This window comes from Pristis pectinata, chromosome 21 (genome assembly GCF_009764475.1).
Source record: "Pristis pectinata isolate sPriPec2 chromosome 21, sPriPec2.1.pri, whole genome shotgun sequence".
In the NCBI taxonomy this organism is placed as follows: domain Eukaryota; kingdom Metazoa; phylum Chordata; class Chondrichthyes; order Rhinopristiformes; family Pristidae; genus Pristis; species Pristis pectinata.
In genome coordinates this window covers 35,700,274-35,720,321 of record NC_067425.1, presented here as the reverse complement: position 1 = coordinate 35,720,321, position 20,048 = coordinate 35,700,274, and the positions used below count along the sequence as shown (strand labels likewise).

The 20,048-nt window shown below is 51.2% G+C and overlaps 1 protein-coding gene across 1 annotated transcript in view; it reads right to left on the bottom strand.

Annotated features, from left to right (window-relative positions):
- Window positions 1-19,686, bottom strand: part of p2rx1 (purinergic receptor P2X, ligand-gated ion channel, 1) — a 46,523-nt gene extending 26,837 nt beyond the window's left edge. Inside the window, exons 1-4 of the mRNA XM_052035653.1 lie at window positions 19,537-19,686; window positions 8,360-8,507; window positions 5,932-6,003; window positions 1,839-1,908 (exon numbers count right to left, since the gene is read on the bottom strand). Of these exons, the coding sequence (XP_051891613.1) occupies window positions 1,839-1,908; window positions 5,932-6,003; window positions 8,360-8,507; window positions 19,537-19,679 (433 nt within the window). The 5' untranslated portion in view covers window positions 19,680-19,686. The remainder of the gene's footprint in view (window positions 1-1,838; window positions 1,909-5,931; window positions 6,004-8,359; window positions 8,508-19,536) is intronic.
- Window positions 19,687-20,048: the final 362 nt, after the last annotated feature.

Sequence of the window (20,048 nt, the reverse complement as noted above, 5' to 3'; positions counted from 1 at the left end):
TGAGAAAAAAGGATCGCGTCCTTGCAAGGGACAGGGTGGGAGGAGCTGTAATCGAGGTAGCTGTGGGCGTCAGTGGGTTTGTAGAAGAGGTCAGTGGATGAGGAATCTCCTGAGATGGAGACAGAAAGATTGAGGAAGGAGAGAGAGGTGTCAGAGATGGTCCAAGTGAATTTAAGTTGGACAAGGGCAAAGTGTTGAATTTTTGGTTACTTAAACCAGGGCAGCACATGACAGTAAATAGCAGGGCTCTGGGGAGTGCTGTAGAACAGAGAGACCTCGGGGTACAAGTACATATTCCCCTTAAGGTGGAAACACAGGTAGACAGGGTGGTGAAGAAGACATTTGGCATGTTTGACTTCATTGGTTAGGGTACTGAGTATAGGAGCTGTTGCAACTTTACAGTGAGCTAGTGAGACCACACTTGGAGTATTGTGCACAGTTCTGGTCACCCAGCTACAGGAAGGGTGTCACTAAGCTGGAAAGATTCACAAGGATGTTACTGGGACTGGAGGGCTTGAATTATAAGGAGAGACTGGATAGCTGGGTTTTTTTCCCCTGGAATGCAGGAGGCTGAGGGGTGACCTTACAGAGGTTTATAAAATCATGAGGGGCATAGATTGGTGAATGGTCACAGACTTTATCCCAGGGTAGGGGAGTATAAAACTAGAGGGAGTAGATGATTGGAAAGATTTAAAGGAGACCTGAAGGGCAACTTGTTCACACAAATGGTGGTGGGTATATGGAACGAGCTGCCAGAGGTAGTGGTAGGGGTGGGTACAGTTACAATGTTTGAAAGATATTTAGACGGGTACATGGATAGGAGAGGTTTAGAGGGATAGGGGCCAAGCACGGGCAGCTGAGACTGGCTCAGGCAGGCAACCTGGTGGGAATGGACGTGTTGGGCCGAAGGGCCTGCTGCTGTGCTGTAAGTAGCCAGCATGTTTGGCTTTGGTCCCCGTGCTCTGAGTTGGAGTGGAGCCAGCTGCTGTAAGTGGCAGTGCCCGATATCCTGCTGTTCTATCAACACTCTAGTCAACAGCCTGCACCCCTGAGTCTGATCAATCGGCCCCCACACACACTCTCTGCAGGGCACACTGTTCTAGCTTCCTGAAAACCAGGTTCCTCAGTAACCGCAGCACTGTTGAAACAGCGTGTCCTTCATTGAATCATTGAGCCATACAGCATGGAAACAGGGCTTTTGGTCCATTACAACCGTGCAGTTTACACTCATTTCACTTTATACTCCAACCAACTCCCCCCAGATCCTACCACTCCCCTGCACACTAGGGGCAATTTACAGCAGCCAATTAACCCACCGACCTGCACGTCTTTGGAATGTGGGAGGAAACTGGAGCACCCGGGGGAAGCCGACACGGTCACAGAGAGAACATGCAAACGCCACATAGACAGCACCAGGGATCAGGATTGAACCCAGGTCTCCGGAGCTGGGAGGCGGCAGTACTACCTGCTGCACTACAGAGCTGCCTCTTTCAGGAGAGACTATTCTCTATCTTTGGATCGAAATTCATGGACACCTGGTCTTGGATGCAGGGCAAGCACTTGTGACTGTAAACCGTAGCTCTGAATCACCAAGCTCAAAGCTAGGCCTCAGTCCTTATCTGAATCTATGGGAATGGAGGGAGCAGAGAGGTGGGGAGGGGTGTGTGTTGTGCGGGGGTGGGGGGCAGGAGATCTGTGTACATGATGTCAGCACCATGTGTAGTGAGTTAGAATAATTGCTCTTGTAGCTGTTGCTGTAAGTAGAACTTCCCAGCAGCATCCAAGGTCCAGTGGAGAGACATTACAGAGCAGACTGTTCATGAGTATGTGAGCCTTACCTTGCCCATAGCGGCTAAACTTCCCTGTGGGACAGTCGCTGTCTGAGTCACACTCTCCAGATGTGTGATGCTACAGTAAAAATACAACGGGAGACAGATTGCCACCAAGTGATAAACCAATGCTGTCCTGATCTGTCTGTCTGCCCGACCCAAGCACCAGCTCAGGGTTGCTCAGCTACCAGCAGGGTTACCTTGGAATCTTTGAATTCCAGACAGGTGCGTGGGTGAGGTGGACATTCTGACACCTTCCCCCACACTGAATCATTGCCCCACACAACGCCCCGGACATGCCCGTCTCCAACAATAGACAGTCTAGATGGAGGGTCTCGACTCAAAATGTCGACTGTCCATTTTCCCCTACAGGTGCTGCCTGACCCGCTGATTTCCCCAGGCATCTTGTTTGTCTGTAGCGTCTGCAGTCTCATGTCTCCAACAGAGAGTTGACCCTTGACATTCCACAGCAGTGCCATGTTGAGTCCCTCATGTGCAGCACACAGTCAGGAACCACTCTACTCCCCCCACCACCCCCCCCCCCAATACCCCTGGCAGTCCCTCAGGGTCTGACTTCCTCCTGCTTCGGTTCTGAGGGCAATGTGGGACCTGCAGACTCTGCCACAGGTGTGGCAGGTGGGTGGGTAGTGAGGGGTGCACTCGCACTGCTGTGTACACACAGTTTCCGTGTGCTCCACATGCACGAGCTCAAGGTTCTCAATACCACCCGAACGCTACCCTTATGATTAGTCACAGGCCATGGATTCCCAGAGTCGGAGAGGGTGCTTGGTATTGGTATTGGTTTACTATTGTTACTTGTACTGAGGTACCGTGAAAAGCTTGTCTTGCATACCGATCGTACAGGTCAATTCATTACACAGTGCAGTTACACTGAGTCAGTACAGAGTGCTTGACATTTTCAAGCAGACTTTGAGAACATCCACGAATTTTCGCAGCTTGGGATAGAGTCTGGTGTCAGGGACTGAGTGAACTCAGAGCCTCACTGCTGAGATGTTGGCCTGGGAGAGGCTGCTGTTCACTGATCCTGCCAATCGTTTTAGGGGCTTTTTGCAGAGACGGAGTTTGGAGGTATCTCTGTCGTACCTAGAGGTGCCTGCAGTAGGTAGTCCATGTCTCAGAAGCACAGGGGAGGGTAGGATCACTGCTGTCCACCAGACCATCAGTTTGGTGCCAGGTCTGACACTCTTTCCCTCAGCTGGTCAAAGGCAGAGCTGGTGCGTGGAAGGCAGTGGTGAATTGTACCTCCAGTGTCCACCTTCACTGAATGGTGGCTCCAGGGATATGGGAAATGGTCCACGTCTTCGATTTTTATCTTCAGAGGACATGTGTGTAGTGGGGGCAAGGTGTCAGAGGACCTTTGCTTCACAATGTTAAGTGTGAAGTCCCTATGCTTCTGTGAATGAGTTGATGAGGGCTTGGAGCTCAGCCTCCTGGAGTGCGCTAACACAAGCGTCGTCTACGTGCTACAATGACAGGGATGGGCGGACCTTGATTGTGGAGCGGAGGAGATGCGGGCTGAACGGTTTCCCAATTGTCCTGTGGATTAACTCATTAGGAAGACTGTTGGAGGTGAGGGTCAGCCAAGTGAGGAGAGAGATGGAATACAGATGGTGTAGCCTTGCCTGACACCAGTCTACACTGATATTGGGTCTGCTGAGGACGCTGGCTAAGATCATGCCTTGCATACCAGCATGTAGCAGTTGTAAGAGGGAGAGAAATTTCTGTGGGTGGTCACATCAGGGAAGGATGCTTCACAGAGACAAAGCCACCGCAGATGCTGGAAGCTGGAAAAACAAACAATCTGTTGGAGGAACTCGGTGGGTCAAGAAGCATCTGTGGGGGGAAAGGGATTGTCGATGATTTGGGTTCCCAACTCCACCCCTCTCCTACCTGCCCAGATCTACCCGTCATCCTCCACCCCTCCTCAGCCCACCAGTCACCTGTGTCTCACCCCTCCCTCTCCCCTCTGTATACCGGCCATCTCCCTCTCCATTCCCAGTCCTGTCGAAACGTCGACAATTCCTCTCCCTCCACAGACACTGCTCGACCCGCCGAGTTCTTCCAGCAGATTGTTTGCTGCTAAGGATGCTCGCCGGTCTCTCCCAACTGATGTAGCCACGGGCTTTTGTATCATTCCTAGAGGTTGATGCTATTCCCTGCATTTGTCCTACCGCTACCAGCCAGCGAAGCCTCTGGCTGGGCAGAATCCACACTGTGGTTCGGGGAGCAGCTCTTCAGCCACTGGGAGGAGGTGGTTGAGGAGGATCCTGACACCAAGGACAGAGTCACAGCTGAGCAGTTGTTTGAAGTGATCCATCCAGGAGGCACTGACTGCCCATATCCCTTGGATAGGCTCTCCTCTGTTCTTTGCTCTCAGCTGACTGGGCCCTGTGGTGGACTTGACAGTGGTGAGGAATCCATGCACGTTGCAGTTATCAGTGAGATGCTGGGTCTCCTGCTCTCCATCCATTTACCAGCTAATGGGGCCAGTCTGATGGAGATAGCAGAGTGGATTGGGTGGCAATGATACCAACAGTCCTGTTAAGGCAGGGGTGATACTGACGCTTTTCTGGTCTCTTGCTCGGACCATGACAGATGCCAGAGTAATGATGTTGCCACGACCTTTTGTACCCGTCTCTGATGAGATCAGGTGTTGGTCATGACGGGGTTGTGTTCCCAGCATTTTGTCAGGACAACTCTGTCAGAGCTGCTTTCCCTATCGCACCTTCCCAGAGGTTTGATCCTTTCCGATCCTGGTCAGGGGGCTCAGTTTGCTCAGCACTGGGACAGGGGCCAGGGTTTTCCCAAGGGAAGAGTAGAAGTTCTCCTTGACCACATCCATGGGTTCCGAGGATGAAGCCGATGCACTGATGACCACAGCGTGCTGGTCCCATGTTAGAATGAACCAGAGGGCCGTAAGATGTTCACGTATCCTACTGGGGGTGACTGAGGTGCCAGACTACCCATTCCTATCGGTGAAATCCGTCCCATGAAGATAACACTCTTCTGGTTTGCCCATTCTGAAGAAGGTGTACCTACCATGCTGATCCCTCCAATCCTACTGAAGGATCGTTGACCCGAACCGTTGACTGTTTCTGTTCCCAAAGTTGCTGCCCGACCTGCTGAGACTTTCCAGCTTTTTCTGTTTCTGTACCCACGCCCTGCTCTTTGAGTTGCTCACCTCCTGCCTATCTTATTTCATTCAGAGTGGTGATGCCAATATCAGAGCATCCAAATTTTCAATCTGTGACTGTGGAGCGACATTCCGCTCTGTCGCAGATGGGGCTGTCCACTGGGGACTGTGTTATCCTTGGGAATCGGAAGAAAATATTGGTAGTTTTCACATTTGCTGGTGGTCCCAGGAGAGCAAAGAATGGAAGAACCAGTTCTCCAGATGGAGACGTGAGATTCTGTGTAGGAGCAGTGGAGAGGTAGACCTGGATTATGTGCTTTCTGGGGACATGTGCTGGAGCCGGAGAGGAAGTGAGCTTCTGGGAAAGGTTTGAGGCCTCTGTGAACCTTCAACAGGATTGGAGGGATCAGTGTGGTAGGTACACCTGCTTCAGAATGGGCAAACCAGAAGGATGGGCTTCACGGACAGGAATGGGTAGTCTAGCACCTCAGTCACTCGCAGTTGGATACACGAGCATCTCATGGCCCTCTTGAAGATGGAAAACAGTGAGGGTGTGTGACAGAAGTATTCAGAATCTTGAAAGGTGTGGATCCAAGGCAACTGCCCTGCCGTGTACAGAACTGGAATACAGTGGCTGATGGAGGGGAATGGGAAGCGAACTGGGCATGTATCTGTGGCGAGTTTGTGGACCAGTTAGTGACCGGGTGGCAGGACAACAGCCTAGTAGGTTTCAGGAAGGAACTCGAGCAGTTCCTGTTAATGAATGGAATACATGGGAATGTTGGGATGAAGGTCGCTCCCCGATCTGTCCATGGGAATGGCATTGCTTGAACTGGACGTCCGTCTGTTGGAATCAGTACAGTGGTACATTGGGCTCTGGTCACACTGCTGGTCGGCCTGCTCCAGGTATCACTACCACGAGAACATCCAGTGCCAACGGGGACTTACCTGTGTACAGAACTTCATGGACTGTTTTGGAGTAATGATGTAGTTGGTCATTATAACAAAGGAGTCCGATCCCTAAGGAAGGAAGTACAGAGCGGTGATAAGTGGCAAAGCAAGGTGTTTGAGCAGTTCCCTTGCTCTGACTCTGACTGACAGCTCACAGCCCAGGCTCTACCCTCAGCACCAGTCACTGAACACAGCCAGCAACTGGACCTGTTTTATTCCAGTTATTTATTCCCAGGATGTGGGCTGAGCTTGGCTGGTGTTTACTCCAGAGCCTTCCCCCCCCCCCCCCCCCTCCCCAGGGTCCTGACCCTGAACCTATCCCCCAGGGTCCTGACCCTGAACCTATCCCCCAGGGTCATGACCCTGAACCTATCTCCCAGGGTCATGACCCTGAACATTTCCCCCAGGGTCCCGACCCTGAACCTATCCCCCAGGGTCATGACCCTGAACATTTCCTCCAGGGTCCTGACCCTGAACCTGTCCTGTTAGGCCACAGTTGGTATACTGTGTGCAGTTTTGGTCGTAGAGTCGGAGTCATCGAGCAATACAGCACGGATACAGGCCCTTCAGCCCATCGAGTCCATGCTGACCACGTTGTCCACCCAGCTAGCCCGAATTTCCTGCATTCGGCCCATATCCCTCCAGGCCCCTCCCTTCCTATACTTGATTGCCACACTACAGGAAGGATGAGATTAAGCTGGAGAGGGTGTAGGGATGTTTCATGAGTATGTTAGCAGGACAGGAGGGCTTGAATTATAAGGAAGGACTGGATAGGCTGGGGATGTTGTCCCTGGAGCACTGGAAGCTGAGGGGTGACCTTATGTGTGTAACGTCATGAGGAGCGTGGATAAGGTGGATGACCACAGTCTTATTCCTAGGGTAGGTGAGACTAAAACTAGAGGGCACAGGTCTGAGGTGAGAGGGGAAAGGTGTAAAGGGGATCTAAGGGGCGAATTTCTCCCACAGAGGGTGGTGGGTATATGGAACGAGCTGCTGGGGAAGTGGTAGATGTGAGTATGATCACATTTAAAAGACGTTTGGACAGTTGCAAGGATAGGAAGGATTTAGAGGGATATGGGCCAAATTGGATTAGCGTCGTTAGGTACCTTGGTCGGCATGGACGAGTTGGGCCGAAGGGCCTGTTTCTGTGCTGTATGACTCTCTGAACCCTTCCCCCGGGATCCTGAACCACAACCTCCTGCAATTTGACCCACACAGGACACATACCTCGTGGCCCTGCCCTGCAGGATCCCAACACATGGCCTCTGGAGCCAAGGGAAAAGTCTCTGACAGTAACTACCTAGGACATCAGTTGTTGGACTTTGGAACACAGCCCAAGGAATATGACCTTCCCAGGGCTCTTGTTGTTACAGAACCTCCTTACTCTTTGGACACACAGCCTTACCCCCAGTCCCCCAGACTCCTGAACCACTGGGGCCTGAATTCCTGACTCCAACTCCCTGATGACTGGCCAAGGAGCCGGATGGCAGGACCCTGACTCCACTCCACCCTGCCTCAGGACCCAAAACCCGATGACTGCAACTAACTTCAGGTTGACTAGGACTCCTTGACACTCAGTCAAAAGCTGCCTTGATGTCAAGGGCAGTCACTCTCTCCTCACCTCTGGAATTCAGCTCTCTGGTCCATTGTTGGACCGAGGCTGTGATGGGCTCTGGAGGTGAGTGGTGTTGGTGAAGTTTAAAATTAGCATTAGGTTATTGGAGTCATGATAGGCTTGTGACTGATACCTTCCACTAATGACTGAGCGCAGACACCTTGGGTGGGAATTAGCCCCATGAGATTTACCCTGCTTTTTGTGAACACAACCAAGCCATTTCCCACAGTGTCAGTGGATGGGAGTGTTGTGACTGTACTGGAACAGCCGAGCTATAGGCACAGACAACTGTGGATCACAGGTCTTCATTCCAGCAGTCAGATTGTTGACTGTCCCGTAGCCTTTGCTGCATCCAGTGTCTCAGCTGATTCCTGACGTTATGTGGAGTGAATTGAATTGGCTGGAGACTGGGGTCCGTGATGGTGCGATCTACAGAGGAAGCCAAGGTGGGTCACTTATTTGGAACTCCTGGCTGAACGTGGTGACAAATGCTTCAGCCTTTTCTTCAGCCTTCACAGGTTGAGGGTGGGGATGTTCTTGGAGCCTCCTCCCTCCCTGGGAGAGGGCTCTGTGATTAGGGTGGCCTTTATCAGTAGAGTAATGATCAGAATCCTCTTCCTGCTGCAGCAGCTGTGTTATATATTACAACCTCCACAGCCCCTCGTCTGCCTTCCCCCAAGATCTGAATGTGGAGCCTCAGCAATGGCTCCTATTAGATATTTTACAGGTCAGAAGGGCTCACTTAGGCGGTTAGATTCCAGTGGTCAGGCCGGGTACCGCACAGTTCACATCAAACACTGGTGTTCATACCTGTGATGGGAAGGTGTAGTCAACCATGTCCAGCACCTTGGGACCGACAGTAGAGAGGTTGGTGAAACCAAAGCCTTTGACTTTCACGGAGACGGAGCTGGTGGTGGAGTCTGTGCACTGATAGCCCTTCTCGTAGATAAAGACCCAGCTGCAGCAGAAGGAGGGACATGGTGTGGTTACTGCGGGCAGGGCCAGGGAGCCGGCAGTTGGGGACGGCAGACGGGGGAATGTGCAGGTCCCGTCTCCAGCTCAAAGTGGAGGATGATCTCCCGACCCAACACCCCCACCCAAACCCAGCCAACACCCCACCAAAACCCACCCAAACACCCCACCCAACACCCCACCCAAACATACCCAAACACCCCATCCAAACACCACCATCCAATGCCCCACCCAACACCCCCGACCAACACCCCACCTAAACACTCCCAACACCCCCACCCAAACACCACCCCCACCCAAAAACACACACCCAAACACAGCCACCCAAACATACCCAACACCCCCAACCAAACACCCCCACCTAAACACACCCACCCAAACACACCCAACACCCCCAACCAAACACCCCCACCCAAACACCCCCACCCAAACACAGCCACCCAAACACACCCAACACCCCCAACCAAACACCCCCACCTAAACACACCCACCCAAACACACCCACCCAAACACACCCAACACCCCCAACCAAACACCCCCACCCAAACACACCCACCCAAACACACCCACCCAAACACACCCACCCAAACACACCCAACACCCCCAACCAAACACCCCCACCCAAACACACCCACCCAAACACACCCACCCAAACACACCCAACACCCCCAACCAAACACCCCCACCCAAACACACCCACGCAAACACACCCAACACCCCACCCAAACACACCCATCCAAACACCCCCACCCAAACAGCCCCACCCAAACACCCCCACCTAAACACACCCAACACCCCCACCCAAACACCCCCACCTAAACACACCCACCCAAACACACCCAACACCCCCAACCAAACACCCCCACCTAAACACACCCACCCAAATACACCCAACACCCCCAACCAAACACCCCCACCCAAACACACCCAAACACACCCAACACCCCCAACCAAACACCCCCACCTAAACACACCCACCCAAATACACCCAACACCCCCAACCAAACACCCCCAACCAAACACACCCAAACACACCCACGCAAACACAACCAACACCCCACCCAAACACACCCATCTAAACACCCCCACCCAAACACCCCCACCTAAACACACCCACCCAAACACACCCAACACCCCCAACCAAACACCCCCACCCAAACACACCCACGCAAACACACCCAACACCCCACCCAAACACACCCATCCAAACACCCCCACCCAAACAGCCCCACCCAAACACCCCCACCTAAACACACCCAACACCCCCACCCAAACACCCCCACCTAAACACACCCACCCAAACACACCCAACACCCCCAACCAAACACCCCCACCTAAACACACCCACCCAAATACACCCAACACCCCCAACCAAACACCCCCACCCAAACACACCCAAACACACCCAACACCCCCAACCAAACACCCCCACCTAAACACACCCACCCAAATACACCCAACACCCCCAACCAAACACCCCCAACCAAACACACCCATCTAAACACCCCCACCCAAACACCCCCACCTAAACACACCCACCCAAACACACCCAACACCCCCAACCAAACACCCCCACCCAAACACACCCACGCAAACACACCCAACACCCCACCCAAACACACCCATCCAAACACCCCCACCCAAACAGCCCCACCCAAACACCCCCACCTAAACACACCCAACACCCCCACCCAAACACCCCCACCTAAACACACCCACCCAAACACACCCAACACCCCCAACCAAACACCCCCACCTAAACACACCCACCCAAATACACCCAACACCCCCAACCAAACACCCCCACCCAAACACACCCAAACACACCCAACACCCCCAACCAAACACCCCCACCTAAACACACCCACCCAAATACACCCAACACCCCCACCCAAACACCCCCACCTAAACACACCCACCCAAACACACCCAACACCCCCAACCGAACACCCCCACCTAAACACACCCACCCAAACACACCCAACACCCCCAACCAAACACCCCCACCTAAACACACCCAACACCCCCACCCAAACACCCCCACCCAAACACACCCAAACACCCCCAACCAAACACCCCCATCCAAACACACCCAAGCACCCCCACCCCTCCCCTCCCACAGATAGTGGTGTTTCCATGTCCCACTGCTGGGAGGTGCTGTGGGAGGAGCCTGGGGGAGTACCTGATGCGTATTTTGCGGAGGGTCCTCAATGCAGGCACTGTGCGCTGGTGGTGGAGGGAGGGAGGGAGTGTTCAGGGTGGTGGCTGGGGAGCCAGTGAGGTCAGAGAACATAATGGAGACGGTGAGTGCCTGTCTAAATGCCTAAACAAAGTTTTACACAGCTGCAGCATGACTTCCCAACTTTTATACTCAACACCCCAACTAATGAAGGCAAGCATGACAAATGCCTTCTTTACCACCCTGTCTACTTGTGTGGCCACTTTCAGGAGCTATGGACTAAGATCCCTCTGTAGTGTAGGCGGCGCGGTGGTGTAGCGTTTAGCGCAACGCTATTACAGCGTCAGCAACCTGGGTTCAATTCCGGCCGCTGTCTGTAAGGAGTTTGTACGTTCTCCCCGTGTGTCTGCGTGGGTTTCCTCCTGGCGCTCCGGTTTCCTCCCACATTCCAAAGACGTACGGGTTAGGAAGTTGTGGGCATGCCTATGTTGGCGCCGGAAGCGTGGTGACACTTGCGGCCTGCCCCCAGAACATTATTAGTAACACAAAAAGATGCATTTCACTGTGTGTTTAGATCTACATGTGACTAATAAATAAATATCTTAAATATATCTCTGTACATTAACGCTGTTAAGGGCCCTGCCATTAACTCTACACTTTCCCCTTACGTTTTACCTCCCAAAGTGCAACACCTCACTCTTGTCTGGATTAAACTCCATCTGTCATTTGTCTGCCCACATTTCCAACTGGTTTACGTTCTGCTGAATCCTTTGACAAATTCCTCATTACCTTCAAACTCCACCACTTTTTGTTCAGGAACATTGGTAATAGCCCAGAAGCAAGCTACAGCTGGAGTTGCAGGGATTTTGACTCCACTTCCAGCCGTGTTCTTTAACGCGCTCTCTCTCTCTGCCCCCTCAGTGTAATGGCTCCCGGCAGCAGTTCTCAGGAACACTGCTGATCTGCTGCAGGTGACAGGTCCCCTCCTGTTCAACCACACTCACACTGACTGCTCACCCTGTGCAGATGTTACCGGAAGCTGACTGCCCTCCGAGCAGGATGTGTTAGATTCACCAGAAGGAGCGGGAGTATCCTGTATCAACACCGGCCACTGCTCCAGCACCTACCTGCCCTTTCCTGATCACTAACCCCAGGCTCACCTCCCCATCCCAGGCCCAATCTCTCACTCTGGCCTTGCCAGCCCATCCTCGTCTTCCCGTTACTGGCTCATGGCCACTCTGTACGTCTCAGGGGCTCAATTCTCCGGCATGGCATCCGTTACATTTTGATAATGATTTCTAGCCCAAGTCTGGCCTTCAGGTGACACTCTCAGCATGTCCCCAAAAACTCCGCAGCCAAGTAATTACTTTGCATTCATATAGTTACCATCCCAACGCTCAGGGAGATGACATCACCCATTCTGCCTCTGCTCACAGTCATACATTGGCTCCCACCCCTCCACATCTCTGTTATTTCTCTAGGCACCACTGGCCATGAAATACTATGCTCCTGCAATTCTATCTCCTGGTGCATCCCAAGTTCCGTCAGTCCAATACTGAGGGCCATAGCTTCAGCCGTCTCTGTCCTGCCTTCTGGATTTCCCTCAGTAAGCCTCCCCACTCCTCTCTCCTTTACTAAAATAGCGCTTCAGGAGGACCCACATCACATTTTGTCCGATTAACAAGACTATGAGACATAGGAGCAGAATTAGGCCATTCGGCCCGTCGAGTCTGCTCTGCCGTCGGTTTATTTCTCGCTGATTTATTTTCCCCTCTCAACCCCATTCTCCTGCCTTCTCCCTGTAACCTTTGACGCCCTTACTAATCAAGAACCCATCAACCTCCGCTTTAAATATATCCAATGACTTGGCCTCCACGGCTGTCTGTGGCAATGAATCCCACAGATTCACCACTCTCTGGCAAAGAAATTCCTCCTCATCTCTGTTCTAAAGGGGCGTCCTTTTATTCTGAGGCTGTGTCCTCTGGTCCTAGACTGTCTCACTACTGGAAACGTCCTCTCCACATCCACTCTATCCAGGCCTTTCAATATTCAGTAGGTTTCAATGAGATCCCCCCTCATCCTCCTAAACTACAGCAAGTACAGGCCCAGAGCGATCAAACGTTCCTCGTACATTAACCCTTTAGCTCCTGGGGGCATTCTCGTAATCCTCCCTCTGGACCCTCTCCAATGCCAGCACATCCTTCCTTAGATATGGGGCCCAGCACTGCTCACAGTACTCCAAATGTGGTCTGACCAATGCCTGATAAAGCCTCAGCATTACATCCTTGCTTTTATATTCTAGTCTTCTTGAAATGAATGGTAACATTGCATTTGCCTTCCTTACCACCCTGTGACATGATTTGTGGTGTTTCACTGCACTAACAATGCCCTATAAATGCACATATTTCCCATGCTCTGGAAGTGGGTTGTCCATTCATGACCCATGGGAATCTGTTCCTTCCCAGTTTCTGATCTCCTCTGGGAAATGAGCCTGGCATTAGCCCTCGAGAACCTTGGGGCCTGCATTTCACACACAGAACTCCAATGGACAAACATCCACAGAAAAATGCACCAAGATGTTTGGTTACTTTTGCAAGTTTTTTTTAACTTATTTTACAGTCTATCTAATTATCCTGCCAGGTTATAGACGTGTGCGTTCTTTTTGTCTGTAGATCAGATTTCCCACTCAGCTGGGAATATTTTGTATTCCTGGTCTATGTTCCCTGAGTGTAGGTCACTAATGTTAGTATTGTACCATGAACATATCACCCAATACCGGACACACACTAAGGGACAAGTCACCGTGGCTTTGTTCAGGGGAGATCATGTTTCACGAACATGGCTGAGTTTTTTAAGGAGGTTACTAATGAAAATTGATGAAGGCAGTGTGGTAGGTGTGGTTTACATGGACTTCAGTAAGGCCATGACGAAGTTTCACATGGTAGGCTGGTCTAGAAGGTTAAGGCACAAGGGACGTGTTGGCTAAACTGGATCCAAAATTAGCTTGCTGATAGGAGGCAGGGGGTAGTGGTGGATGGGTGCAACAAGTTGGGACCTTTGTTGTTTGCACTATATGTATAAATGACTTGAATGAGAATGCCTGAACATAAAAATTGGTGGAGTTATAGATTGTGAAGAAAATTGTCTAAGGATACAACAGAACATAGGTCAGCTGTAAAGTTGGGCAGAGCAGTGGCAGATGAAAGTTAATTGAGACAAGTGTGAGGGTCAAATTCTGGTGGGATGTTACTATCAGAGAAACCTGGGGTATAAGTCCATAGGTCCCTGAAAGTGATGACGCAGGAAGATGGGATAGTTAAAGAAGGCATTTGGCTCGCTTCATAGCCTGAGGCACTGAGTATAAGAGTTAGGACGTCATATAGCAGATGTACAAAAGATTAGACTGCACTTGAGGTACCGTGTACAGTTCTGGTCGCCACACTACAGGAAGGACGTGGTAGTGATAGTGCCTGGATGTTGCCTGGAATGGAGGGCTGTAGTTATAAGGAGAGATTGGATAGGCTGGGTTTGTTCTCACTGAATGGTAGGATGCCGAAGAGTGACCTGACAGAGTTTTATAACATTTTGAGGGGCACAGACAGTCAGAATCACTCTCCCCAGAGCAGAGGAGTCTAGAACTAGAGGGCACAGGTTTAAGGTGAGAGGTGAGCAACTTAAAGGAGAGGGGTGACTCTCTTGTAACAAGGGAAAACTGAGGGGTGAGTTTTTCACAGAGAGGTGGTGATTATCTGGAATGAGATAACAGAGGTAGATACAGTAACAACGTTTAATATGTGTTTGGACATGTACTTAGAACGGCACAGAGGGATATGAGTCTAATGCAGACGAATGAGATTAGTGTAGATAGGCCTCACGGTCAGTATGAATGAGATGAGCTGAAGGGGCTGTGCTAGATGATTCCATGATCCTATGATGAGGAGTTAGCATTCTGGGAGCAGTACTTGACTTTTAACGTATTTATTGTTCAGGATTTGGAGGTTGCTGGCAGGGCTGGCATCTATTGCTCATCCCCAAATGCCCATGAGCTGAGTAGTTAGCTGGCACACTTCAGAAAGCCTTCAAGAATCAGCCACATGGGATGGGTCCACAGCCACGTATCACCCAGAACAGGTGGGAACGGCAGATCTCTCCCGACAAAGGACATTGGTGAAGACGATGTTTTTTGCAGCAATTGGTAGTGTTGTGGTCATCATTACTAATGACCAACAAACAAACTGCTGGAGGAACTCAGTGGGTCGAGCAGCGTCTGTGGGGGGAAGGAGTTGTCGACATGGAATTCTCTGCCCAAGAGAGCAGTGAAGGGTCAGTCACTGAGTGTATTCAAGCAGAGATCAGTAGCGTTTTGGATGTTAAGGGAATCGAGTGATATAGGACTAGTGCAGGAAAGTAGTGCTGCAGTGAAAGATCAGCCATCGTCTTGCTGAAAGATGGACCAGGAACAAGGGGCCGAATGGCCTCCTGCAGCTTCTATTTCTGATGTTCTTATATTCTAGGAACAAATGGCCATAACGAGGAGGACCAGATCTGTCCAGCAACACCGCAACTTTCTGTAAATATTTAGGGGTGGCACGGTAACGTAACGGTTAGCGCGACGCTATTACAGCGCCAGCGATCGGAGTTCGATTCCCGTCGCTGTCTGTAAGGAGTTTGTACGTTCTCCCGTGTCTAGGTGGGTTTCCTCTGGGTGCTCTGGTTTCCTCCCACATTGCAAAAAGACGTATGGGTAGTTTAATTTGGGTTTAAAATGGGCGGCGGGGACTCATTGGGCCGGAAGGGCCTGTTACCACCCTGTAAATAAAATTTAAAAAAAGATAACACGCAGGGCTTGATCAGTAAGTTTGTGGATAACACAAAATTAGGAGGTGGTGTTGGTAGTGCAGGTTACAGGGGGGCCTTGATCAGTTCAGCAAGTGGACTGAGGAGTGGCAAATGGATTTCAACACAAATAAGTGTGAGGTGATGCATTTTGGAAAGTCAAACCAGCGTAGGAATTATACTATGAATGGTAGGGCACTGGGGAACAGAGGGACCTTGGAGCACAAGTGCATAGTTCATTGAAAGTGGCATCACAGGTAGACAGGGTAGTGAAGAAGGTGTTTAGCACGCTGGCCTTCATCGGTCAGGGCATTGAATACAGGAGTTGGGACTTTATGTTGCAGTTGTACAAGTCATTGGTGAGGCCGCACTTGGAGTACTGTGTACCGTTTTGGTCGCCCTGTTGTAGGAAAGACGTGGTTAAGCTGGAAAGAGTGTGGAGAACATTTCCAAGGATATTGCCAGGACTGGAGGGCCTGAGTTACAGGGAGAGGTTGGCCAGGCTGGGTCTTTATTCCTTGGAATGTAGGAAAATGAAATGTGACCTCACGGAAGTGTTTAAACTTATGAGAGGCATAGAGAAGGTGGACGATAACGGTCTTTTCCCCAGGGTAGGGGAGTCCAAAACTAGGGGGCATAGGTTTAGGGTGAGAGGAGAAAGATTGAAAATGGACCTGAGGGGCAACTTTTTCCCACAGAGGGTGGTGGGTGTATGGAACGAGCTGCCAGAGGAAACGGCTGAGGCAGGTACAACAGTGTCATTTAAGAAACTCTTGGATAGGTACCTGGAGGGGCGGGGCTTTGAGGGATATGGGCCGAATGCAGGAAATTGGGACTAGCTAGGTGGGCACCATGGTCGGCATGGACTGGTTGGGCCGAGGGCCTGTATCCGTGCTGTATGACCTGAACTTTTCAGTTCTACTTCTCCTGAAATGATCTTCCTGTACTCTGTCCGACCCACAGTCTTACTTTAAATGATTTAAGAATTTGCAAAATCTCTTTAATTCTGCATTTCTCTATTCAGGATAACATTATTTCTGGTTTTTATCCGCATGGAATCGAATACTGGGCTGTCTGCTTTGTGCATGTGACACTGCCCTTCAAGGCCAGAGTGGGCAGTTGTTAATGTCTGCAGGGATCCTGGGGATTGCGTCAATGTTCGCTGACCCTGGAGAAATGTGCTGGGAACCTGGGATGCACAAGGAGTATGACAACAGTGGCATCTGCTTGTCACGGTGTGTGTTGACAGACTCTGAGGCAGCGGGGAGTAAATCCATCCTACAAAGGACACGGAATAAAAATAACTCACATCAGAGGTGGCACCCCACAATGCAGAGAGGTATGGCAAACCCTTCTATCTCCACTCATGCAAGTCCAGTGTATTCCGTGATCAGATTATGTGATAGCCTGCTTACTTGGAATGTAGATGATAGAACACTCTCCACTTGCCTGGAGTTCCAACAGCTCTCAAGAATCTCAACACCATCCAGGCCAAAGCAACCCAGTTGGCTGGCACTCTATCCACCTCCCTAAACATTCATTTCCTCCATCACCAACACACAGTGGCTGCAGTGTGGACCATCGGCAGTTCCTCACCCAGACCACAGTCCCTGTACCAAGGAGGACAAGGGTAGCAGGTGCAGTCTCCCTCAGTCATCGCAAGTTCCCTTCCCTTTGTTGTTGACACACACTCTTAGATTTTCAGAGCTCTCATTAGCAGTGGTAAACAAGTAACCTGCCAGATAATTAGTTAGCCGGCCAAGAAATCAAAGAACCGCAGATGCTGGAAATCTGAAATAAAAACAGAAAGTGCCGGAAACACTCAGCAGGTCGGGCAGCATCTGTGGAGAGAGAAACAGTCAACGTTTCAGGTCTGGGATGCTTTGTCAGAAGTGAAAAAGAGAGAGGGAAAAAAGTTAGTTTTTAATGGCAGAGAAGGTGGGGAGTGATGGGTAGAACTGAGGGACTATCTCTGGTAGGGTGAGACCAGATGGCTTAACTTGGCAGTTAGGAGCTTACTGTGTTTTACTATCTGTGTAACATGTCGCTACCAACATGCCCAGCAGACTAGACTGTACTGTTGAAAGAGAAACACTGAGCCACAACAGTGACAGTCGGGAATGGCCACTTCTGATGCAGATAGATCGAAAGGTTGAGTTACCTAAAGTCGGAGAATGTGATAATTGAGTCCTGGGGGCTGCAATGTGCCCAGACAGAAAATGGGGTGTTGATCCTTAAGTTTGCATTGGGCCTCGTTGTACCAGCGCAGGGGGCCATAGATGGAGAGTTTGGAGTGGGATTGGGAGAGAACTAAATTGGCAGACAACTGGAAACTCATGGTCACCCTTGCAGACAGAGCGCAGGTGCTTGGTAAAGCGGTCACCTAGTCTACGTAGTTTAGCCTCGTCTTCATTGGTGAGATCAGACACAGAGCGGGCGACCAATTTGCTGAGCACCTGCGCTCCGCCTGCCACGGCCTTCTGGAGCTCCCGGTTGCCAGCCATTTTAACTCTCCGCCCCATTCCCACGCTGACCTGCCCGTCCTTGGCCTCCTCCACTGCCAGGGTGAGGTTAAATGCCAGCTAGAGGAACAGAACCTCATAGTCCGCCTGGGTAGTCTCCAACCCGATGGCATGAACGTTGAATTCAGGTAAACTCTGTCCCTGTTCTCTCTCCTCCTGATCTCCCCAGTTCCTCCTACACCCAACCCAGCCCCCTACCACCCTGTCTCTTTCCCCTCCTCCACCCACTCCATCTGTCCGTCACCCACACACCCCTCCCACTGTCCCCTCACCCCACCGTTCCCACCTCCCCACTCACCTCCCTTATTTGGTTCCAGGCTCCACCTTCCCCTCCTACCAGATCCCACCATCTGCAGCCCTCTGTCACCTCCACCTCTCACCTCCCAGCCTCTGTCACCATCCCCACTCCCCCCTCCCCCATCTGCCCATCACCCCTCCTCGCCTGGATCCACCCATCACCTGCCAGCTCTTGCCCAGGCCCCTCCCCCTCACCCCTTTATACTGGCTACCTCCCCTCTATCTGTCAGCCCAGATGAAGGGTCTCAACCCGAAACACTGACAGTCCATTTCCTTCTATGGACGTTGCCTGACCTGCTGAGTTCCTCCAGCATCTCGTTTGTTGCTACACAACCTTGGAATGTGAGACCGGAGCACCCGATGGAAACCCAGATCCAAGAACAACGTTGGCATCAAATTGACTTGCGGTTGCTTAGTCTTCCTTGGGAATAGTTCCTGCCAACCCAACATCTGCAATATCTGTTACTGTTATTACTGTTCACACAGGGCTTTCACACGAGGAGAGTGGAACTGGTCTTCTGTATGTTCCTGAAAACCATCAAACATATAAAGTACAAAACTTGGAACTGAACGGATCCTGTCTATTTTGGAGAGAATTGGCAGAAAAGCCAGGTACCATGGTGACCCTCACTATCAGTAACAATACAAGCTTAAATTTGAACTTCCCAAACCCCTGAAAGTGATGGAAGGATTTGGTAGGCCGCACAAGCTGCTGATGGAACCTGTCAGTAAATCCTGGACTTGCCTTGATTGCCCGGCTCTGGCGTTTCCAAGCACTGCTCCGGTTTGCCGAGGTACTCGGCCAGCAGTGGAACCTTGTGCGGAAGAAGCCTGCGACCGGCAGGGAAGATCGGATGACGGAGGGAACTGAATCCGAGAGTACCGAGTGAGGGAAGGTGGGAGAGGGACTGGGAATGAGCAGAGAGCGTGGAAGCACTGGGAAGCTAATGATCATTCCGCAATACCAGCCACGTGGGCTCACCATGTAGCTTCAAGACCAGAGGTTTTAGGAAGCAGATTGGGGCTGACCACAAGCCAAGTCTCTTCTTGCCTCTTTACCATGGTGGGAAAGGCAGCACAGCTAACCTCCTCCTACCCTCGTTCCTGCAAGGTAAACAGCCGTGTCTCTCCAGACTCACTTCGCACACAGCACTCAGGAGGTGAAACAGGCATTCTCTTACCCCACGACGTACACAAGGACAACCAGCTGGATCAGTCGGAAAATGAGCCCGATCCTCTTGTCCCTCAGAGCTATCATCCGAGGGGTTTTGTACTCAAACAAAAAATCGGACACCTTCTTGCCCAGTCTGTTGGATTCCATCATTTCTAGAGAGGACAGTCCACATACAAGCTCGAGGCTGGAAACTCCACTTCTACAAATCTTGCCTGAATTCATTGCCTGATAACTTCTTTCACGCTGGTGGGTGGAGCCTGTTGACAAAGACATTTCACTACTTAACAACAAGCCTCTCACATCGTCTGAGAGCATCCGGGACCAGCTCCAAATAAGTAAAAAAAATGGATCTGAATGATAACACTTTTTAACTCTCTGTGGACTGCTTCCTTGCATCAGGACAAGCAAGGGGCCAGCTTTTATTTCTATTGTCCTTTTGGAATGTGAGGACAGGCAAAGCCAGCACTTGGGAACATAAGACAAAGAAGCAGGACTGGGACATTCAGCGCTCAAGCTGTG